The 25897-nt window shown below is 35.3% G+C and overlaps 1 protein-coding gene across 1 annotated transcript in view; it reads right to left on the bottom strand.

Annotated features, from left to right (window-relative positions):
• PUDP (pseudouridine 5'-phosphatase) overlaps positions 1 to 25897 on the bottom strand; it is a 70560-nt gene that overhangs the window by 24556 nt on the left and 20107 nt on the right. The window contains exons 2-3 of the mRNA XM_021411091.1: positions 17983 to 18201; positions 9004 to 9233 (exon numbers count right to left, since the gene is read on the bottom strand). Of these exons, the coding sequence (XP_021266766.1) occupies positions 9004 to 9233; positions 17983 to 18201 (449 nt within the window). The remainder of the gene's footprint in view (positions 1 to 9003; positions 9234 to 17982; positions 18202 to 25897) is intronic.

Here is a 25897-nt window from a genome sequence, read left to right as displayed (position 1 = left end):
TGAGCAATACTTCAAGGCTTTGAAGCAACTTCACTATGAAGTGAAGGAGTTTCTAATGTTAAAAAATGTTTCTTATCAAACGCTACTATTTTAGAAAGGAACTGTAGGAAAAAGTAACTGTAGATGCATTTTAAAATAATTCTACTACCCAGAGAATAATGGACAAGTATGCCTATATATTTAGTAAAGTGACATGACACAAAGTTATGTGGGTTAGCTGGGATGAGAAATATTTGTAAGAAACTCAAACTCTGTCAAATGGCAAATGAAGTAAAATGATCCAGAAGTTTATGTAATACATATTATATGAAAAGAAGTTATGTGCACATCTTGTTACATAACGTTTAAGTATTAGACATCACTGTAGACAGCTCAATGAAACAGCTTGACAATAAAAAGTACACAAGTTGCTATAAGAGAAGAAAGTATATAATATGGATGATATTGTATAATGCCTGTTATTTTATTATATTAGCTCATGACAACAGAGGCAGATATTGGTGACATGGCAGTAGAAACTAAACCTTCCTGTCAATATTCTGTTATATTTTGTTGCTGTTTGACAAATGGCAGTAGAGGGGAAGCCTGACTAAATGATGTCTGATATGGAAGTGTGTACAAAGTGAAGGTGTGTCATTTAATTCCTCTATGCAGAAAAAAAATTGCACCATTTACATTCACTAACACTTGCTGAATGTTTAAGAAATCCAAACAGTGGATGTCAGCACAGAGGTGTGGTGGGTGGTGCATTTCAGCAGTGGCAACAGCAACCTGAAAAACAAGCCATGTTCTGGATGGCCATGTAGATTTTTATAAGCATGGCATGCAAGCTCTTGTTCATCACTAGCAAAAATGCCTAGCTAATGCTGATGACTATACTGAAAACTAGTGTTTTGTAGCTGATAATTTGCTCTTTCAAATAGTTTTATTGAGCTCCTTGTATTTATTGTTGTTTCTATGGAATAAAAATAGGAAGCATTATTTTCAGAGCGACCTACATACATGTATAATGCTGTCTTATCTGGAGAATTCTATGTACTCTGTGCCACAGACATTATTCTGTATTAAAACTCTTTTGATAGGAAAGGTGTGAAGAAATGCAGTAAAATGCAAGAAAACACACACACACTAGAAACACAGAAGAAAAACAACCTATTTGGATGGTAAGAGTCTGAACAGACTAAAAAGTGTTTTACATGACGAGCAAGAAATAAAGAAGGATGTTTATAAGTATTTAAAATACTGATCAACTACTTCATATCTTTGTAACTCATAACATAAAAAGCTGACTTCAAGGAAGTTAAAATGTGAGAAATTCAGAAAAGACCATTACAGAATGTATTGTCTCTGGTTGTCAGCAGCATCAGGAGAATAAAGTAAAATGTTTACTAAAAGTATTTTTTCTGTTTTGTTTAAAAACAGTTTTCAATTACTTAGCAAAGGAATAATGGAATTTAATTAACCAGATTCTCCAGACAAAAGGGAATTATTATTCCCCTAGCATAAGCTGTCATCAGAGATGTTATACAGTAAAATGGACACTGAATCTGAGCATGAACAGCAATTCCTATGTTCAGCACTATTTTGACAAGAAAGAAAAACTATTCTTGGTGGAATAGGAGGGAAGTATTTTCTACCATTACTTGGAATTGTTTTGTACTTCTAAACAAAACTACTTAGTTTGACTGAAGATCAACTTGGTCCACTTATCTATTGGCTTTGAATCATGCTACTATTCAAAATAAAGAGATGATGGAATGGAAGTGTTAAGCATGCATTTTTAGCTGATAAACCTGTGACTTCATAACTTCCATATGTTACAAGAAATAAATCACAATAATAATAATAAAAAACAAACATTGCTTTGTGGAGTACATTTTGTAATAATCTTCTAAGTGCACTTCTTTTGTGATATAGCAATCAGCCTGAGCAAATGCTTTGTCCTGTTTAGACTATAAATAATTTGCCAGTATTAACTGATGGTCCTGTATGTAGATTTTCTGTAGGCATGCCAAAAAACACAGACTTTACCACAGAACAGAATAAGCAGAATCCTGCCAAAAATATCATCTTTGAATTGCATCTTTATAAAGTAACTTAAAAAATAGAAGAAGCAAATAATTAAACCTTTCCCCTGCTTCAGCGTATTAAAATAACAAACACTTAGACTTTAGTTTTCCAAAGGTTTCTAGAGATCTTCCCATGATAATAATTTTAAAAGGAGCAACCAAAAAATACTGCTAACAATGCAATTCCTTGTTTCAGTCTTCATTCTTTGTTCTAAAACTGTGAAAAAGCATTGTTACAATACACTCTGGGCAGATTACAAAGGTAACCTGGGACACATAGAGGATTAGTGCACTAGATCTTTTTGAAAGAGAATTTCTTCATGCTTGCTGTAATGCAGAAAACATTAAAAAACATTTTTGTGAAAATTCTTGTTAATTAAAATTTAATTATTCAATGAATGCTTTTTTTTGGCATCTCCAAAAAATGCTCAAGGTTTTAAAAGAAAGAAAAAGATAACTCAGTGAGCAATTTTTTTTTCTGCTACTTAATATGCATACCTACTATATAATAATATCCATAATTAGTTCCCTAAAACAATTAGTAATGCATCTTCAGTGACCTGCTAATCTGAATATAATGCTTTAAGAATTTCAAGGCATACTAGTCTCTTTATGCTTACACACTCACCTCACGTAGACACATAGAAGGCTGCAGAACATAATTTATTATTCTGCATCACATTTCATCAAGTCCCTTAGCAGCTGCTTGATACATTATCAAGACAAATGCAAGGAAAAAAAAATATTCCTGCCACCCCACCCCCAGGTAGGGTACCCCCAAAGACTATGAACCAGTTATAATCTCTCTTTCTTCTTACAATCAGATACATTAAGTGAAAGTAAACCTTGACCAGGTTATTTTCTATATGGAATTTCAATGACTTTTTTCATCTCCATAAGACAAATACATCCATAAATAAACATGCAGTGCAGTAACAAGGGCAATGTCTGGAACACTTAAGAGCTAAATTACTTTCAAGCCATTCAACATCTCATTTCTCTTCCACAAATACGTAATAAAGACTGCCAGCATGGGGGAGGGTGTATTTATATGAGTGCATGCATATGTGAGCATACATGCCTCAAGAGAAGAGGAAGGAAAAATAAAAATTAACCACATGATCTGAGAGAATGATAACAGAAAAAAACCCAAACCAAACCAAAACAACAACAAAACCTCCCACAATTTCCAAACAGTCTCTTTTCTTTAATAGTATTGTAAATATAAAATAAAGGCCTACTATGAACTTAGGGAAAGGGTGCATGTGCATGGCAGATCTTTAGATGTCCTACACTGTAAGTTTTGGTGAGATATCTAGTGCTCTTTACCACCATTACACTTATGAAGCTGGAAGCTGAGGTTCATCACCTTGGACTTTACCATATAGCCTGGGAGGTGGAAACAAGCACTACATGTTTAGACAATTTAGAAATTAAGGAAGGTGCAGGATTCAGCCAATAAATTGTCCAGCACCACACAGCACAAAAAAGAATATTCCACTAGAGTGCTGAGATCTTTGTATCCCAAGTTGGAATACTACTAGAAGCTTAACTATGTGATTTATACTTAACTTATCTTCCTTCTGACACTGTAATTTGTAGGTAAGATGAGCATTTTAGCTGAAAACTGGACTTTTGTTGATTGACAAGCATCAGTTTTAGAATTAATTTCCACCAGGGCAATATTAGCACAGTTTAAACAAACAAACAAACAAGTCTGCATGAAGAATTGGGAGAGAAAAAAAAAGTGTTTTCAGGACATATGCTAAGTTTATCTTAGACATCCTATGGAGATATGTCATTGCTGCACCTCCTAGTATTGTGTTTCCTATACCAGTCAATGAGGGATTTGGTAGTTGTCTCTGTGTAGACAATGAAATACATAGATAACAAAATAACAAGCCAATAACACAAAAATCTCTGTTTCTTTACTTCAAATACTGAATTCCTTTAACACTCAATAAAAGTACTAGCTTGCCCTTTTTAAATAATTTTTTGTGGAAAGGAATTTGAATTTGATAAACTAGTTTCTACTTAGTCATGTCTGTGCCCACTCTAACCTGAAAGACAGAAAGAAAATCCTAATTTGCCTCTAAAAAACACCCTTGACACCTCCCAGTTTATTTCTGGAAACATGCAGCTATGATGCTAAAATTCTCCTCATGTGATCCTATATGATCAGGCATGAGCTAATTATTCCAGCATATCAATTAAAATGAATGGTGACTGTATTCTGCACATTTTAAGTACAGTGTTAAAAAAGTCCTATATGCTTGGAGTCATAGTTTGTGAACGTAAAAGAAAACAGAGATGATTTCTGTAGATCTGTCTGAGAATGGGATGATTGCCAGTTTCTGGAATATTACAGGAAATATAACAAACTACACACCTACCTAGAGCTTACAACAAATAATAGAACAAGGAAGGAATAAGTTTAAATGGAGAATCTTTCATTAGTGTTTTTATAGTAAGATTCAGTGAATCATGATGAAGAAGTAGTTGCATATATATCATTTCTATTAATAAAACTTTTTCAGCTAGCATTTAGTTACTTGTCTTATATCTCATTCACTGATAATCCAGCGTACCTTGAAGGATAAGTTCATGCTACAAACTTCACAGCTAAGCTAAGAAACATGCAATAGCCTGATGTAAGGTAAAAATGAAAAGGTGATTTTTGTGTCTATGCATTTCTAGTTCTAGCCACCAAACCTTATACACATTTGCTTTTTACAGTGCTTGGGAATATGCTCAAAAGGTATAATTTATTCACAGTTTATTCCTCTAAATTCTGAAAACAACAGCTTCTCCAATGTGGGAAAATAATAATAAAAAAAACAAACAAAAATATTAAAGATATGCTCTTGATTATTTTGCATTGTCCCATAATCATTGAAATTCAAGAGCTATGCCAGCAACACATCCTAAATAATAAAATTAAAACTTGCTCAAATGCAATGTGTAAATAATTCTTCAGCCATAGTGCAAAGCAAGAACAATTAAAGCTTTATGAATTCAGAAAAAAGTTGTGGCCAGGAACATTATGGAGAAAACAGCAGCTGGTATATTCTGTTGTAACTAGGTCATTCTCTAGGGAAACACAAGAATGAACTGAAGACTGAATTGTCAGTTTAAACAGTGATCAAGAGTCTGTTTTTCAGATTTTTTTGAGGAAATATTCCATCCAGCGGACAAGACAAGGGCAACCTTCTCCTCTGGTTTGCTTTAGAAGAGAAATGATGGTCCCAGACTTCTGCTACAATGTCTACGGAGTCAATATTTCTTGATGGTCTAGGAATGACCTGGGATGACTTTTCCAATTATGCTTTGCAAACAAGTAACCAGATGAGATATTCAGTTCCTGAGAAATAGATACAAGCTGTTCAGATCAGGCAATTTTGGACATAGAGAAGAAATAAAAAAATCTCACTTCTCAAGAAACTATAGAGCAAGAAAGGGAGTCTCCCAATACGTTTGGCACATCATCTTGGTTAGAAGGCAGACAAGTGGAAATGTCCTGATCTCAAGTCAGCCGATACACCTTTTCAAATTTTACTTACTTTCTGCATGGAACAACTGAAATAATCTGGATACACAAATGCTGTGACATATTTCATTCATCTCCCACTCACTCTCCATAAATTAACAGTAATCTGTCATACATAACCTTAACCTGTCAAGGGAATGAACTCTGCTTTTGTTGTAAATCTGAGCATACACACAGGAGGACTGGTTCCAAACACTTATGCAGAGAGGAGTAGATTCACAGCCCTGAGACAATTACTCAGTAGACCTGCCATCTCCCAGAAACTGGTGTCCCCACCACACAACCACACTGCTGCCAAGGAAGGGTCTTTTCTGTTTTATAAGGAATTTGGCCACTGTGCAGCAAGGATAATAGAGACAATGAGAGAAAGCAAAACACAGGATATTCTTTACTGGTTCCAATCTATTAACAGCTTTATCCAAATTCACCAATCACCAGCATAGACAAGTAACTTCAGGAAAAAAAAAAATGGAAAAAAAAAAAAAATCGGCCTTCCATCTAAAAACATACCAGAAGCTAGAAAGAATATTAGAACAACAATTTTCCTCTTCACTCTGCAAGTGGCTGCTGGCACAAGATGTATTTGCTTCTGTACAGTACACAACATATCTTGAACAATGGATATACTACAAACATCATTCATTTGTGCCACTGACTGAAGCCCAATGCTAAGACCATTATGGTCACAGGTTATTCCTCTGGAAAAAGCAAGTATCTAGCAATATGCTAAAATAATTGGTAAAAACTGGGTGTCCAAGAAGTCAGCAGAGCACGTCAAAATGATTTATAGCAGGCACGTCCAACATGCGAGACAGCTAGTAACGTGCCCCACGCCCTGCCACCATGCCACCATGCCACCATATTAGTGGCTCTTCCCCCACCAACCAGTCCAGCCGAAAAACTGAACCAATGGTCCAAAATGATTCCTCTTCATTCAATGCAGCCCAGGCCAGCCAAAAGGTTGGACACTTTCATTATATAGCACAAACAGATGTTTAAAGAGTGTTTTGGCTGAAGAAAAATAGGTGATGTAGGCCTATTTAAAGAACAGACTAGAGCAAAGGCTGAAGAGACAGCTATTTACGAATGTTTGAACTACGCTGAAAAATATCTATGTATTTTTCCTTTAATGTTTTTGTTACTTCGAAAATAAAATGGCTGATTTGTGAATTGTAAACACTCAGGAAAAAGTATGTGTCAATTTATTTACAAAATGGAAAAGGGACAGACATGATGACTAAAATATACGATTTCAACAGCAGGGACTCTAATTTACAGCTCAGTGCATCGCCTAGAATGACTGTTCATGCCTTTATAATTTCACTGTCTTATTTAGAGTACTCTTAATAAATTCAACTTTCAGCTATACATAAAAAATAACAAAAATAACACTAATAACTCGTTATCTGAAAACCATAATGACTGAAATACATATACTATATGAACATAGTAGAAATGGTTCAATAGAGAGAAACAAAAAAGAAAGGTATAAGAAAAAAACTTCGTTTCTGATATGCTTTTTGCAGAAGCTCACAGTAACAATGGTCACATTAAGTGCTATACCAGCCTTCTAAATCCTCTGCTTTGTTGTACAACATAGACTAATATTGCTCCACAGTTACAAAGTCCTGAATTTATATTACTCTTTCATCGTACCTTTGTAAGAAAAAGCGTCTCCAAAAATTTCACTTTGGGCTTCTCTTTTCTGTGACATAAGAAGTCCACCGAGACTCTTAACGTCTAATGCCATTTAATCAGCCTGAATATTTTTAATGAGCTCTTCCTAGATTTGATGCAGAGATTATTCATAACTGTTAGATCAGTTAATTAATTTGAAATGGAATAAAATGCTAGGAAACACACTTTTAAATTAAAACAGATTTAAATCATTTTGATTTTTTTTTTGATAGAACACACTGATTCTTCATGAGAGTTCTGACCACTTATAGAAACAGAGGTTTTTTCCAATCTTAATGATTCTAAGATCATATAGTCCAGTTGTTAACCCATCACCACCATGCCCATTAAACGATGCCCCTCAGTGCCACATCTACCCTTTTCTTGAAAACCTCCAATGATTGTGACTGCACCACCTCCCCAGGCAGCCTGATCCAATGCATTACAATTTTTTCTAAGAAGAAATTTTTCCTAATATCCAACCTGAACCTCCCCTGGTACAAATTAAGGCCATTACCTCTCTTCATATCACCAGTTATATGGGAGAAGAGGCCTATCCCCCCTCTCTCTCTATAAACATGTAGATATAGTTATAGATATATATATGTAACTATAACCTCCTTTCAGGTAGTTGTAGAGAGCAATAAGGTCTCCCCTAAGCCTCCTCCAGACTGAAAAATTGTAATTCAAATGGTCAAGAACATTGAAGTATCTTTTTGAAATGATGTTGATGCACACATACAGAATGAAAAGAGGGAAAAAAGTTTAGGAAACACTGTTTATATTATGGCACATTCATTGCAATTTATTTCACTTTGCAATCCCATACAACACAAATACCATGTGGACTTTGGGTGAAAATTCAGAGCATGAAAGGCTGAAGATTTTTAGCTAATCATTCCTTATATCTTTGCATACACACTTTTTTCTCAACAACCCTACAGAGAAATCAGTAATCATAGTCTAAAATACCTAAAGTTGTTCCTTAAAAATTAGTATGCAATGCATTTTTCTGCAGTAGTGAAACTCAAAAACTTCAGAATTTATGTTTTACTCAGGATGGACAAGAAGTGAAAAAAATATTTTCAGGAGAATGACAATTTTATTTGAAATAAAAGTGAACACATACTCTCACTATCAATTTGTCTTTGAGATATTCTCCCTACAGATTTCTACTTCAGAATCAAGCTTGCGAAGCTATATATGAAGGAGAAACTAAATATTGCTACTAAAGAAAGATTGCTCAAACTTACCAGTCTTAAATCAGAAAACAAGAAATATGATCTCAGAGACTTAGAATGCAAGAGGAAGGAGATGGATTAGAAAAAATATATACTACTCTTTATCAAGAAATATCTTCAATGTTTAGGTAAATCAGCCAGGAAGATGTGAAAAGTGAGCTGATCCATGTTTAAATAACTGTTTCTAAACTTTGAGTAGTGAAGGCACACTTGAAGATTTATACAGAGAGGAAAATCATTGAACTTTCCTATGCACAGTACCATGCAGTAAATCAGAATAATCTGCATTACAAATATTACATGCAGTGAAGGGGAATGATACTTCTCAACAACCTCTTACTTAAACAATATAAGCATCACTGGAAAAAAAAAGACATTGCTGATTTTTCAAATGTTTGCTTTAAATCCTAACCTAAACATTTATAATATTAAGAAATTATTCAGGTAATTTGTTCCCTCCCCTCCTTACCTTCTCTGGAGGTGCAGGAGGGTGAAATCTCTTTGCACAAACTAGAAATGCATCAGGCTGTGGCTTGCCACCCTTTACCTCAGGGTCATCTCCCAGCACAATATGATGAAAAAGATTGAAGAAGTCTTTGTGTCTGGCTGTTTTCATCTGAAATGTCACTGCAGCTGAGCTAGTGGCAACAGCTATGGGTATGTTGTGTTTGTGTAAATGTTGGATCAGTTTATTGACCCCTGCAAGACAAATACATACAGACATTTTAATCTATATTTACATAGACATATTTGCATATGTATTAGTATTTTTGCATATTTACAACATATTTAGCAATATTTCAAAAATGCTGTCTAACAGAATTTAACAACCTATTCCGATCGGTTGGTGGCAAAGAGAATTCTTGTTATATCTGGAAATGTTCCTGCTCCATGCAAAAATCAAGGAATATTCCTCTAAGTATATAATGATTCTGTCATCAAATGATGATTTTCTCAAAACGTGCCCAAACTAAGTTCAATGAACTTATATGCCCATAAGAAGCTTACTCAGCAATGTCCTCAACTTTATATACATTTATTATTTCAATCATATCTAGAGTTATGTTCTTGGAAAAAAGAATAAATAAATAAATACCAAAGAAATATGCTCACTGACTGGCATAGTCTTTAATTTCTGAAGCAGGAATCCAACTGGCTTAAACCAGCCCCTAAGAGTGCTTAGTTTCTCTTTTACAATTACTAGATAAAGCAATTGGGCAGAAAAGTGGAGCTGTCAATCATAGCTGTTAATACCAGAGCTTTATCTATTGATGATGTGAACCCAGAGTAATGAACACCTTGACCACAATAGATATAAATTTTAATCTGCTCCAATCTTCTTGTGGAGTTGTTAATGCCAAGAATGGTGAAAACACAGCAGTCAGTGTAAGAAGGAAACATGCCTTGTTATTCCGCGCAAGTTTTGAATTTCCTATGCAAAGGCCTCAACATTTCTTCATAGCAGCATTCTGAACACATGATACCTCTCTTCAGATTGCTAATTATCTTCAGCCCTGCTGCATCAAAGCTTCAACTTATCTGTCAGTGTATGTTTACTCTACATGAGTATGTTTATTTCTACTGGAGGTAGCCAGCCACAGAAAAGCACTGTTGCTGAAAGGTTATTTATTCAAGGTTCTCTCTTATATTCCCTCAGCACAGATCATGATTTCAGTGTGTAAATGTATGTGTATTTACTGTCTCTTTTTGACTTTTTTACCTGTAAGAGAGCTAGAATGTAGAGAGCTGCACCTAACACCTTCAGAGAGCAAAGATTTACATTACTCAGAAAATGTACTTTAATAAAAATACATAATTTTAAAATGATTACTTGAATACGTGTAAAAACAGCACGACAGATTAGAAAAAATATAGAGAGAGTAGGAAAATTAGCTGTGCGGGAAAAAAGATTGAATTGCATATGAGAGAATAGCTAGCATAACTTGGTAAGTTGAAGACAGTAGGAATTAAAAACATTTTCACTCAAGGTTTGTTATTTCTTTGTAAAAGAAATACATCAACAAAATCCACTTTTGGTTGAGTCAATTCCCACCAATATATCTCTAGGCATTTTTCCACCACATTGAATTACCAATACAATCACTGTATTAATTCTGCATATAGTTCTTTATTAGGAAGACATCTTTCTCACTGTCTTCCTTGTGCTTTTTTTTTATTCTTCTTCTTCAGAGAAAGCCAACAGAAAGGGAAATGGAGAACTGATTTAAAGATCTGGAAGAAGCTTCAGTTGACATACACTTGTTTGCTAAATTCCCCCATACTTACAAAGAATTTTCAAATGAAATTGCATCAAAAACAACCTATCAAAAATACAACGGCTCTGAGTAAGTATAGTGAAAACTCCTGTGCACTCACTTACTAGTAGCTAACATGCACAGTATCAACACCCATCCACCACAGAGAGACCTATCTGCTAGGCTTCTTGGCACCATCCTCTACTCCTCCTACTGGATCAAAAGAAACAAGGTTCTCTGTTTTTTCAGGATGAGTTACAGAAGACTTTCCTGATGTGGTACATACACAATTACAAACCCAGGCCATACAGCATAACTTCTTCAAGTAATAAGATCAGAAACAAACATATTGTGATGATTTATTTCCAAACATACTCTTTTCATTTTAAATAAGAAGATAAATAACATTTCCTTCTTCTATCCCTTTAAATATTAAGTTTTAAAAGAGACACAGAAACTTACTATATTTCTATTGTAATAGTTACACAATGATGACTATTGGAAAGAAAACTAGGTGAAAAGAATTGTACACTAAATTCAGATATGTAAGGATCAACTTTAAACATCAGCATATTTAAAAACAGATTAATCACAAATGTCAACAAAGTTAGAAACTTTGGGGGAAAAATAAATACAAATAAAACCTAAACCAACAGAAATAAGTTATTACCCTTGAGACTACAGATACATTTTCAAGAAACAATCAGCATTTTTGTACATCAAGTTGTTACACATTTTTTTCAACATAATTTTTTTTTTTTAAAAAAGAAGCAATATTCCCCCACAACTATCACAAAGCACTCTTCATTTTTTTTAGTCAGTTGAAATCACTGTGACTAACACACTGGATCAACTAAGAAACTTAAGACTTATTTTGAACAACAAAACCCTTTGGCTAATTGTCACACTTTCCTTTTCAGTGACCAACACAAACACGCAATGCAAAAGTTCAGGAACTTAGATCCCCCCCGTTCTGTTCTCCAGGCTACACAGCCCTAACTCTCAGCCTCTCCTCAAAGGGAAGTGGTCCAGCCCCTTGTTCATCTTGGTGGCCCTGAGGTAGACTCTTCCCAGTACATCCATGTCTCGCTTGTACTAGGGGCCTCAAAACTTGACACAATAGCATCACCAATGCTGAGCAGAGGAGAATAATCACTTTTCTGGACCTACTGGCCATATTTTGTCTTTATTTGCAGCCAAGAATACCAGTCTCCCCAGTTTTGTGTCATCTGCAAATCTACTGAAGATGCACTCCATCCCAACATCCAGATCTTTAACGCAAGACTGGACCCACTATTGACCTCTGTGGTACTTTGCTAACTACTGGCCTCCAACTAGTCTTCACATCACTGACCACTACCCTCCGGGCTCGGTTGTCCAACCTTTCTGATACACCTCACTGTCTGTTCATGCAACCCATACTTCAGTAGTTTCTCTGTGAGGGTCTTAGGCCTTACTGAAGCCCACTGCTCACCTCTTTTTAGTTATCCCATTTTATACTCAAATGGCATTATTCATTATGATGTGAAAGATGAAGATACACTTCTAACACCCAAAACCTAATTAAATTTGACGAAAAAAACAAAGGGAATTTTGATTTGTCTCTTAACTTTATGCAAACGATAGCCCTGATTAATAAAAAATATTTCAAAATGATAAACAAAACATAAATCTTTGCTACATTTCAATATACTTCAAAATTGTCTACTCATCCCTTTTCCTGTGTGTGTCTACCACTGAACAAATCACTGTCCTTAATTTGCATCGCTACTTGGAGCTCCAGATTCAAACCTAATTATTTTGAAATGCGTCCAGACAAATATGGAAATAATATAAAGCTGTTCTATACTTTTTCTGGTACAAGTCTCCAACCAAATTTCTGTCTTACAAAGAATTTTAGAATTTTACTTTTCTCTTTTCATGAAGTGAAGCACGTATGAGCATGTTATAGTAGACTATAAGAATGTTTCTCAAGATAGAAAAGAAAATGATATTCATCATAAAGTGGACAAACGTATGAGATAGGGAAGAGGATTATTTATGCTACCTCAGCATTGAATCCTAATCTGTTTCCTCTGTTCACCAGTTGAATGATTTCTGTTCATCATATTTTTGCCTACAGTCTATTCATTTGAAAGCGTAACTATAGCACCAGACAGAATCATATACTAAATTCTGCCAGCATCCTAACCTGAAAACACACTTTTTAATGGTCTTATTGGCATGGGCAAAATCCTGCAGTGTTGTGGCTTCAGGAACACAGCTGGCTTGTGCACAGCAAGCACAGAGTGTAGGAACAGATTCACAAAATCCCAGGTCTACACAGACAGTCTCACAGCCTTTTCTAGGTGTCTACTTCAATTCTAAAAAAAATGAACAAACTATGCAAGAAAAAACCTCTACAAAATTAATGAAACTCCCTGGGGCCTTCAAAAAGCATGCACTATATACAGCACCACAAGAAGTTAACATAGTATAATTTACAAGATAGCTCTTAACCATCAAAATTAGGCCTCAAATAAACAGCGGCATTGTTAGTGACAAATTCTTTCATGAACATAACCATGTACCCTATCTCTCATCCATCGTTGTGTGCCATCTATGTACTAATGACATCCAATTAACAGTTTTACTGCTACGCAGTCCCCTGTAATTCTGGAGTTTATCTAGACTATGTAGCCAATGCTAATATAACTATGCTTGAAAAATCTTGTAGCTGAGATGTAGCATATTCTGTGGAAGAAACAACATGGCTGCAGAGTTTCTTCAGAGAACAATCTTGAACAGATTTTTGCCCTGTGCACTGAAATTTTTGTTGGAAGAGACATACAGGTCACCATGCACTTTCTTCACATAACTTGCCAGCAAATTATGAGCACAAATACAACTTCACTGTCTTCTTGCTGACTTTCAGCACTCCAAGAAGCTCTTCAACTATATCACACAGTGTTGCTCCTCATTCACTGTGCCCGAGATAGCTTTCTACTCACACTAACAGCATGAGTGCAGAGGACACCTGACCTCTGGGTCACAAAAAACAAGGCATTTCAGAGACCCATGCTCAAGTCCACAACTTAATACACAGAAGTAGTCTGTGAGGCTTCAGTGGGCATTAGAAAGAAAACATTTACTTCTGAGAAAATGGCTGAAGAAGTGGTTCACATGTTGTTTAAATTAACTATGTACATATATTATGCTTGTCTTGTATGATTTATGTCCAGCTGTGAACAAACAGAAATCTTAAAAATAAATATAGTTTCTGTTTAGAAAGATTGCTCTTCTTTTTCAAAATCATGTACAGTAACTGTGTTAAATGTAATATCAGATCCAAATTGAAGCTTTTCAAGATTTCATCACTCTTAATCAAAGAAAAGCTAACATTGCCACTCAGGGCTTTGTCAAGTTGATTGGATTTTTAGCCAATTCAGTAATAATCCTTTAAGATCTTAAAAGCAATTTACAGTAAAAATCTCAACAGCAACAAAACACAAAAAGCACCTAAAGAGAAAATAAATCTTACTGAGAACAATAAGAAGCTGTCTGTTCACCTAAGTCACAAACTGATTTTAAAATATTTTTATGTGCTACAACAGCTCCAAGCCCATCAGAACAGTGCTATTCATTACCTGCACATTCTCTATCCTCAGGTGAATTCAGCATTGCTGCTAGAGTGATGGAGGTGGGGCTATCCAATACTTGGTGTAATTGCCATGAATCTCGTGAGACTGTGGAAATATCTCTCTCATATCCACCTGTTTCTTTTTTTGTTCGGAGATATCATTTTTTAAAAAAAGCTATTTGTAATGGTACATTATCTTTTCACTGAGTTTCAGAAGTAGAGATGGAAACTAATAACCTACTCCTCAACTTGGAAAAATAATTGGCAATTAATGAAGAATTCTATCTTCTCATCTTATTTCTCTCTAAAGAGCACCAAAGACTCTTCTTGTGGCATAGGGTCTCCTTGTACACCAAACCAATAATTTTGTCATAGTATAGACATTCTGACACAGGTAAGGCCATGGAAAAAATATATAACTGCTAAATTTTACATACTTCAAAACCTTTTTCAACTGTATTTATGACTACCTGGTAAAAACATTCTAGGGTTGCAGCTCTTCAGGACTTACTGCAAAGGCCAAATGTTTGAAATCAGCTAAACAGACATGATTGTTCCCAATGTGCAGTAGTTAACTGATTGATCTCTTGGAGTTACAGGCTCACTGAATCCAGCATGGACTCAGAGTTTCTTACCATTAAAACAATAATAGCAAAAAAAGAAAACATGGTAGAAAGTCTGTTTAACTGTTAAGGGCACAGATGCTAATCAAGGAAACAATAGCTAAGCAAACTAAACTAGAATGCTGGTTGAATAGAATTGTTAAGATTAAAAAAAAAAAAGACATACAGCTCTAGAATAAGTTCTCATTGGAACTTGTACTACTTCTCTTCTAGTAATTTCTGACTCACTTTATTCAGTACAAAAAATATGCTTTGAAAATACCTCCTCCAGCCTACAAGAGACAGTCAATCATAATTGAACAGGACGATGGTTTCCACTTCACATTCTGCACTGGCTGAAAAGGAACTACAAAGGAAAAAACCCCATCTATTACAAAGGTGACCCAGGAGGGGAAAATTTCTGAAAAAAAAAAAAAGCACACCACCACACAATCCTCAAGCATCTGTGCTTTGTATTGATGCTGAACCAAAAAATGGAGACAGGTGTGAAAGAATGGCATTAATTTCTTAACTTTGACATGATAATAGTACCTACCGACAGCTGCATAACTTGGAGTTAGATTTTTCTGGCTGTGCATATATTCTGGGTTTATGTTAAGCCCCAGTATACCTATATATGACACGTATATGCAAATGTACATATTTTTCTTTTGTTACATTTGTCACTCCTGATGATTTGTTTAACAGCAATACAATACTGCATTTACAGAAACAGAAACCTTACTATTTTACTCTTGCAGATAACAATGTCAGCACTCTGACAGCAGCATTTAGATAAGCAGCACAAGTAGCTGGCATTTTGTCAGCTCTGTCTTAATTCTTTCCTGCACTAAATTAAAACTAGCTTACCCTAAGATTCTTTCAGAATGAAAAATAACAATTAAAAACTCTCCAATACTTACTGGAAAAGTAATATCAAAATTCAAATCTTATTTCTCAGAAAAATTGTCAAAATAGATTGAAACTAGAACCTGACCTGCCTATTAGCTGTCAAAAGTTGACCAGATAGAGACTCATCATGTCAGAATCACCTTACACCTCTATTAAATATCATGACAATTAACTTTCACTTTCCTGTATTTACCTATAACAGTCTGAAACACTAGCTTAGTCAGAGAACATTGTAAACCTAAAATGTCACCACTGCCTTACATCTTATACAACACCTACATGATGTTCATTCTTAATGAAAGAATATTAACAAGCGGCAGAATAAATCTACAAGGCATATATTAAACAATGTTCTCAGAAGATATAAAAGTACATGAGAAAGGTATCAATTAAAAAATTCTGGCTGTCAGAATGAAGCACAAGTTAGTCTTTAAATAAAATAAAAAACAAGTCGCTGGTACAATTTATTTCTAGATTAATATCTGACGTCAACCTGGTTTTCTTAAAATTCATGGCAGTTCAGCTTGTATCTCATATACTGCTACGAAGTACAAATCCCATTACTTTAGTCACCAAGGCTGCATTTGATCCTCACAATGGCATAAAGCATCAAGTATTTAAGTTCACATTAATTCTGCTTTAGAGAATTGTCTGAAGAAAATTATTCCATATATATACTTGAACTGAAAGAGTTCACTTGAAAAATTCTGGCTATGATAAAAATGTTTATGTTTGTCCCAGTAAGAATTTTGCTTGATTCATCCATAATAGTCAAGTAAGCCCAGAACTCATTTTTTGAAATCGGAAACAGCACAAAACTTAATGTTTCCTTTGGCTAATTTATTCCATCACCTCTCTACATCTTTGTTCAAACTAGTTCACTGATATTATCTCAGGCAAATACAGGCTATTTACTCAGTGGCATCTACTACATGTGCTGCTCCATTAAAGTGACTGTTCTCCATGATTTCTAACACATCCACCACTAATCTGTCTATGCGACACTTTCCAAACCCAAACTAAAGTGTTTTCTTCATCTTGCAAGAGATCTGCTAAGTTAGTCCCAGAAGTTTCACGTAAAAAATGGAAAACAAATCCCTCCATCTTTTTTGTTTTCCTAGCGAGTTTAACAAGGCCTACAGTCTTAGGTGGATCTATACGCAAGAAAGGCAAAATTTCAAAAATCCCGCATATAAAAAAAGATCAGAGAGACATGTAGGTAAGTTGGCTGCACAAGAGAATCAAGTATTTAAAGTTACCTAAGCAAATTACATCTTTTCTTTTTGCTTCTTTTTATTTGGTCTTAACATATCACATATTTTTAACACTTAACCTCTTAATGCCTTATGAGACTAGGTATAAAAAAATGATCTACAAATTAGAATACTATCATTGATATTTGCTCCAGGACTTTATTTTCTTCTCTAAGCATTTCACATGTAAATGTAATGGAATATAATGTATGAGTTTATATCATAAATGAGACTCATTTTCACATACATATCAAGGCGGCTGCTTTATGTTTCATAGAGGGGCTAAACTTATCTGTCTTAGGATAACCTGAGAAACCCTCCCTCTCCTTTGTTACACAGCTGGCTCACATGTCATGCTTAAGCTTAAATGTTCAAATTAGGAAACATGAATCCAACCTTAAAAAAAACATGGACAAATATATTTGCCTGTGCACCAAAATGCATATTTGTGCTTAAAGTTGGACCAGAGAAAAATGACTGTGTTACACAGTTGCCAGCAACTATTCTAAAGAATTCCTGGTTTACAAAACCAAATTTGTGCATATTTACATTGCTTTTTTCTTCCGTTCTTTAAAACACATAAAAAGCAGCTGTTCAAGTAAATAAGCAAAAAAAAAAATCAGTACTTTTAACAGATAGAATATCTTTAACATGTAAGTAATGGATTTGAATAAAAATTGCTAAAGCAAGAGAGATGAAAACGAGTCTCTAAGATAAACTTTTATTGACATCAGATTAAAAAATTCAACTTCGGTTAGCATTTACCTAATTCCATAAGCAGTTTATAAATACTGAAGAGAAGCATACCTGGCATCAGTTCAGCTGTATGGAATATCTTCTCCTGCTTCACTTTACTTTCATGTAATAACTCTTCTTTAGTTATAGGAAGATCTAGAACATCTCGAATAATCTCTGCCCCTTCTAGTGCTTTTTTACCCATGACCAATGACTTTATGTCCCAGGTATAGGTCTTTCCAAAACGCCCACATATCTCTTCAAACACTGTTGTATATAGACGTTCGGTATCTGCCAAAAATAAAAAAAATAATAACAACAGATTACAAATACATGCAGTCAGTTGACCAGCCAGTCATAACAGACAAGATAGTGTTAAACGATATAGCAATCTTCCAGGAATAAGAAAGCATATTGCCTCCCTTTGCTCACCAAGGTGAAGTCAGACTTCTAAGATCACCTCAGAGATATGTAGGTCTTTCCAGTTGTCAGAAAACAAAGAACTATGTGGACCTGTTCTTCCATCAACTTTCTTTTCCACTGGCACTTTACATTACAGGTTAGCAAGCAGTGACTTAATTAAAATACTGTATTCATTCCTTGAATGAGAAAGAAAAGAAGGAAATCTGGTACTCAGGGATGTCATTACATATTCCATGTAAATTGGGAAAAAAAATTTAATTATTTAAGAGTGTCTTTGAACGGAAGCTTCAGAGTGCTTTCAAAAGACACTACAGTCATTATTATAGTGCTGCTGGCACCTCTGCATTTACATGTGATTATTCAAGCAGAACACACCTACTTGGATTTCTTGGATATCCAGGGGGTTTCTGGCAAGAGTAAACTTCAGGCTGAATCTTGACAGTGAAAGGTGTTTATAGTTTCAACACTCTTTTTCTTTTCTTTTCTTTTTTTTTTTTAAATCATCAGCAAGCAATCCTTCCTGTCTTCTCCGTAAGATAAATCATTGAAGAAGAAGGTCAATAACGTTTAATTTAACACCAAATGGAGGAAGAAAAGTCCTTTCAACTCTTGATTTCATTTCTGCAAAGATACCAAAACAGTGGTATTTCTACTAGACTGTTTATCTTTTTGAGTTGTCTCCTTTGAAACAAAGCTACTGCTGTTAACCATCCTTTTATTTCCTTCCCATGCATTTTTTTTTTGCCTTCTGTACCTCTAAAGATCTGCTTATTATCATCACTTTAGCAATGAAAGACAAAAGTAATGAAAGAAAGCAGCTGCATTTAGGAAATTTGTTTAGAGAGATCAGGGACTTCTCTTGTCACCATACCTTTCGCTGCGCAAAAAATATTTTTATAGGAAAATAAAATACTGAAATTATTCACGAGCACCTTGCCTTTCTTTCTGAATATTTAGTATGTAAGCAACAGCATTTAAATTGTAAGACTTAACAAAGATACTATGAAAAAGACAGACCGAAGAAAGAAAAGTAGAGCCTACAGCTACAGTATACCCAGAGACCTTCCTCTGCAGTCTGATAAATGCTTACTGCTTAACTTAGTAATCTGCTTGTCCTGAGATCAGCAGATGGTTCTGATCTGAAATCAAATGAGAAACATCACAGCACTTATATCATTGTGTGACCGCACAACAGTGCAGAAGACACGCTCTGCTGCCTGTCAGAACAATCCCCTTCGTCTTTCCCTTCAGCAACCAGAAGAGATGCTGAGCTAGAGAACCAGGGCACCTGTCTGCGCTGTTTAACAGGGTAGCAAACCATTTACAAAACTTCTTTGCACAAATATGAGAGAAAAATAATAACAGCTCACGTACAACTGCTTACAAGTGCTTCTCAAACAACTATACTTAATGGGAAAATGTTAGGAGTAACCCAGAAAGTCATAAAACACATATTAAATGTATCACACTATCATTCTGAATCAGAAGAAGCACAAGTGATTTGGTATTAAAAAGTGATAAGCTGGATAGCACCAGGAAGAAAAAAAACAAACTTTGCTTGCTTTACACTGACAGGCAGTACTCTCAGCAAGCTGAGAAGGTGAGTTAAGAACAAGATGCTTCAGTTTTCACGGTTTGTTCCTTCTATTTCTCTGATGCATTGATTTTTCTTGTACATCTCAGATTCAACTGTTGACGTTAACTTGAAAATTGAAACTGAAAATTAATCCTGATCTTATTAAGCAATACATAGCAAACTAAGCAGAAATAAAACAAGGAATTAAAAACCTAGGAGAAAAAAATCATGTTCTCCAACTATCTGTATAATCATTTCAATAATCTGTTGGAAAGTGAATGAGTCAACTGTATAGCTACTCAATTTAATAGCCTCCTGCATTTAAATATCACATGTTATACTTGAGAACATAATCTTTTCTTCTTAAATAAATGCTTAATAATGTCTAGATTACTGACCAAAGAGTGTTAGATAATGCTGAAGTTTGCAAACCAAAGAGCACTTATGAACAACTTTGCGTCAAATCTATTAAAATAGTTAAATATTATGCTACATGTATTGTGTTAGAACTTAGTTCTCTTGAGGCCAAGCAAAATAATAGCTAAAGCAAAAAAGACAAACTCTGGTCAATACAGAAATGATCACTAAATATATTTAATTTAAATGTGAGTTTCGCTCACTCATGTGCTTAAAGCAACATAAATGCTTAAATAAGCCGATTATCAGAAAGCCTTCTTTTCTTCCCTTTCCATATTTTACTTGCTCAGACAGACATGGGCCACTACAGCACAGAAATAAAAAATGAAATCTGGGAAGAAGAAGTTACAACAACCCTCACACACACACTGCATAATCTCCAGTCAGAATCTGAGAAGACTACTACTGGAAGAGACACAGTTTTTGTAGAAGTGTAACAGATAAGGACATGCAATCTTTTTGACTGAACAAAGAAAAATCTGTACACCCCTCTCATAAGCACACAGCAGCAACTAAATACTAAATGCCAATACAAATTCAAGTCTTCAAGTCAGGGAGATCTCAAAAAAACTAATCAATTGTGACCTGACGATACGGAGGACCAGCAGGTTCTTTACGGATTCTTAGACTGAGGGCTGGTCACAGGGCTGCGGTTATAATTAGAGATTTATCACTGCATAAAATAATTAACAGTGTAGGTTATTATATATAATTTGTAGCTCTTAGCACAGCTTATATTTGCACAGATTTCTTAAAATTTTGAGTTACGTGGACCTTTTCAGGTCCAGTCAAATTCTCATCAATAAGCATGCAATATAATCATAACCTAGAGACTTTACATAGAAGATCATAAAGTCTTTCAGTCCTTGGAGTAAGATACCAGTGGAGGCATCCTCGGCTATCAGACAGCATAGGTTTTGCTTTCTGGTTCCAGTTCCAGCCTAAGTCCCACTTAGGGCTTGGAGCTGTCTGACTTTATAGCACCAGACAGTGCTCCATGCATTTTCATGTTTCCCCGTTCAAAGACAGAGGTCACCACATCCTAGCGACACAGCAGCTGGGAACTGCTAATGCTGATGGGCTTAATCAGACAGTCATTGGAGTCTCCCACACTTGAGTCTTGGTATCTCTAATGACCTTATCGTTCTGTCAGTGGGTGACCTCACAATTCTGTGGCCAAGAGGAGAGGGAGAAGGTGAGAGAGGTATAAATTAACAGTCTGCTTACACAGTACAGATATTTGCCTTACTGCTGGCTATCCACACCACCGGATGTCACAAGCAGACGAGACCAGTCACACATACGAGCTAGGCTAGGTTTTCCCCCCAACTGAAACAAGATATAATCCACAACAGCTGATTTACCAGAGTTTAATTACAGTCAGAATCCGTCATTTCAAACCACTGTAAATCTTCAATAAGAAATCTAATGCACACAGATAAAACATCAACAAAATAAAACAACTATGAGGAATTAGAAATTCAAGTGCTTAAACGTAGGCATCTACTGGTATCTTAATATGTCCAAGACACCCATACAGCCAATATTAAAAAAAAGAATCTCCATGGGGCTCACACCAGACTGCAAGAGCAGCTGGAGGCTTAGCCAGGTGCTGTACAGCATCCCAAATGGTAATAAACACATTTGTTTATAAAACTGAATTTGACCCCAGCTGCTAGCTCACATCAGGAATACTTATCGAGAACACTGCAGGACACACGTAGCTGTGGTCTGTTCCAACAGGAGAAAGTAAAAGCAGGATTTCTTAGCCCCTGAAATTGGCAGTAAATGTATTAACTTCAGCTTTATTGTCTTCTGCCTTTCAAAATATTCTTAATCTTTCCAGTTCTCACTCCTTGGTGCATCTTTTACACAGACATCATCAGCATGACATACTGCTCATTCACTAATCACAGTTCACTGTGGATGAGTGACATGCATTCCCCAGCCACGTATCATCTTGCAGTCATTTTTATAGCAATTGTCCGATATAAAAAGCACAGGCAGCCTGATACTGTTTACAGTGTGTACAATCACAACAAATACAAGTAAAGTGACAAGAATGACATAGGTGCTGGATTGCTCAGTTTGTGATTTAGTAAAAAAAAAATTATGTTGGCATGCATTCAGAAAAGTCTGTAGGTCACTTGGCATCAGACCACAGTGAAAGACGTGGGTGTATGAGTTGTTCTAATCACTGCAGGGTCAGAATTAGAAATGCAGACCTATCTAGGTTAAGGGTACAGCAGTCATCAATTCAGTACCTAAACCTTAGCTTTAGCACTGCTTACTTATACAAGATGGCTTAAGACAGAAGATAATGACTTCATAAATGAATAGGGAACTTAATTTTTTTTTGCATGACTTCTGAATTTATGCAAATAATTCTATTACAAATCTAAAATAATCTCTAGTTTATCAAGGAAATAAAGTTAGTATAAGTTTACACAAGTTCATCTTAGCTATTGGTTTTGAGTTTGAATAACCCATCCAATCTTTATAACAAGTTTCCTTGATGCAATATATGTATGATTTAAGCTAGATGTCTAAACAGAATTTCAATCCTATGAATTCAATACTTTCTAGTAAGTCAAAATCAGATCCCAACTAAAATTTCCAAGATTTTTATTTTGATGGAGGAGAGAGAGCTTCTTAAGTAAAGAGAAAATTTTAATTCCAACAAAAGGTTTAATATGTCTATAGTCATGAAGCAGATTTTAATTTGTGTGCAGAAGATAATCATCTTTGGTATTCAGTTAAAGCAAATTCAAACATGAACAGTTATTCTTACCACAATTTTGGCCCCTATATGAGAAAATCTCATGAGATTTTGTCATCAACACTAAATGAATTCACACATATTACTATGATTTTGCTTTCCTATTAGTATTTCACAATGTTCCTTTAAACCCCAGAGGATATGCAACAACGTATGAACCCATACAAATGTTCATTTATGGCACAAAATATAATTATAAACCATAATATAATTATAGAAGTGGAAGTGTTTACTGTGCTTTTTGCAACTTGGTTACAATTAGCACAGTATCAAGCGCTTACTTGCAAACAAATCTGTGCAGTTGTTGAAATGGTGGGGGAATGAACATTCAAAAAAGTATGTTAGATTGTTCTTCTACTCATGGAGTTATAGAAATAATAGAGGCATATTTATATTTTCTGTCATTTCTGAATATAAGGTAGCACAGGCCTTGATGTGTGTTTTTTTTTTTCTCCCAGTATATCAGCGGAAGTGGGAAAGAACACTGGATATGAATGTAGTAATGGCAAAACCAAAATAGTGACAGATTTCCCAAAAGAAAGACTAATTTCACCACATCAATTATCACTTGCAAAACTCAATCAGTAATCCTCCAAGTTTCATGCCCACCTACACTGACATGCAAAATCATGAACTCACAGTCCTGTTCCCTCTCCAGCCTATGAAAGGTAGAGCTGCTCAGCTCACTGACAGCTGAATTGTGCCAAATCCATGAGACTCAGGAGCACAATTGCTGCAGCACTGCGTAAAAGCTAGGGAACAAATGTCTCTTAGTAAGGCCCTACGTTCCAAAGAGATTCATCATCAAACCCACTGCTCTGCAATACCTCTCCCACAAGTAGAACATGCGCTTTGCTTGTTTGATCACAAAAGTGGATCAGTCCCTGAAAAGTCCATATAACTGTGGATGTGAATATGAAACAGAGACAGACCACATTTCCAAATGGTATGTGGACTATCACAGAGTTTATGAAATGTGACTGCCAAGATAAAATTTATGCAAGTATCCACAAACCTTGCAAGATCCTATTGGTGCTTTTGATAAGCAGGAAAAAAAGAGTAGTAAACCAACAGCCTGTGAACAACAAACTTAGAAGGGAGTAAGACATCCTCTTAAACCAAAAAGTAATTCAAGGTACTATCCACAAAAAGTTTATTAATTACAGTTCCATCTCAAAAAAAAAATTACTAAAATGGCAGTTTACTAAAACATAAAAAAAATTCAACAGCATTATAAAAACCAGTCACTGAAGTAGCAATAGTTTATTTCACTGAATAAACATGGTGTATAATTCATTCCCCATTCTTTTTCTATCACTTACAATATCTTTCAGCTGGAATCTGAACCTTTCCCCTTAAGGTTTTAGCAGTCAAAGAAGACAGACAAAAGCAGCATAAACAATGCCAAAACCATCAAGCAGCTATACAACTAACACTGGAACAAGTCTGAAAGTGCAAAACTGAGCTCAAACTATCCAGAACAACTGAAGAATTAGAGATGAAAGCTCCTGAGTTAGCAAAACAACCAATAAAAGGGGAAAGAAGAATTAAGATTTTTATTTTTAAATAATCTTTAGTAGACAACTGTCTTGTAATTTGTCTTGCAGTTCCCTTCCAACACCTTTCCATTCATCCGTGCATCACCCAGAGAACTAGTTTAAAAATGCAAGACTGCAGCTACTGGCGATGTCTAAAAGCTGAAGAAAACAGCAGTTTAACAGCTGACCTCAGAATCACTTACAGCAGCTTAGCAAGAGGTTGGATGAGAAACACAGGCAACAGAAATTGCTTTCTGCACAATAGCGTAGTAGTTACAGCACTAGTCCAGAAAATGAGATTCAACCTTTCAATCTATCCTTAGGATCTAAGCCTACTTCTCTAACACCTCAAGAGATTTTTGTTAAATATGATGTGTGTATATTATACACACACAAACTGATGTGGGGGAGGGAGATGTGTTTTAAAGGCAACAGCTGCCTTTTAAACAATAAAACTTAGATGAGTGACAGCCAGTGAATCCAAATCAACCTAGAGCCTGTTGACTTAAGGGCACAAAGGGTTATGGGTTGAAAGACCTTAGCAAAGAGGGCCTCCTGAGGATACAAGGAACAAGAATGTTCTAATCTTCGCTATATTGTTCCCCCCATTCCTTCCAAATGAACTTATGAAAAAAATGAAACCTAAATTTGTCACCATACAGAGGCAATCATTTCAGACACTGTCACAGAAAGAAATAAACACCACTTCTATGTGTGCTCAATCAAACAGTTTGAGCCATGCCTCAATTTCAAGGCATGGGGTGTTGATGTCCACAGTCAGCCAGGCTGAATCCAAATGCATCTGGCTCATGGAATCAGTCAAATAAAATTCTACTACAGTATTCAAGTCTTATACCTTTGAACTGATCGACTTTCATAAGTACTAATAAGTTTATCTTATCGTTACTTAAAGCTATATTAAAATAACTAGCAAGCACCAACTAGTAGCTGCTTCAAAATCATAAGGAACAGTTTATTCAGTAAACCATTTTACATAACTGATAAACTGTAATTTCTGGAAGATAAAGAAAATGTAATGACTATAATTGCTGAAAATTAAAATTACTGCTCTGATTTGAGCAATGATTTGCAAATCATTATATTTTTGATTAGCACTTACAGCAAAATCATTGAAATGATCCATTATTCATTTTAGTAGAGAGCAGGAAGTCTGTTTCGGGGCTTTAATTTTTGCAAATCTATTACTTATGTTGTACTGGAATATTAATAGAAGTATATTCCAAGATATTCCAA

The sequence above is a fragment of the Numida meleagris genome, chromosome 1 (genome assembly GCF_002078875.1).
Source record: "Numida meleagris isolate 19003 breed g44 Domestic line chromosome 1, NumMel1.0, whole genome shotgun sequence".
Classification (NCBI taxonomy): domain Eukaryota; kingdom Metazoa; phylum Chordata; class Aves; order Galliformes; family Numididae; genus Numida; species Numida meleagris.
This window is presented reverse-complemented; position numbering and strand designations above follow the sequence as displayed.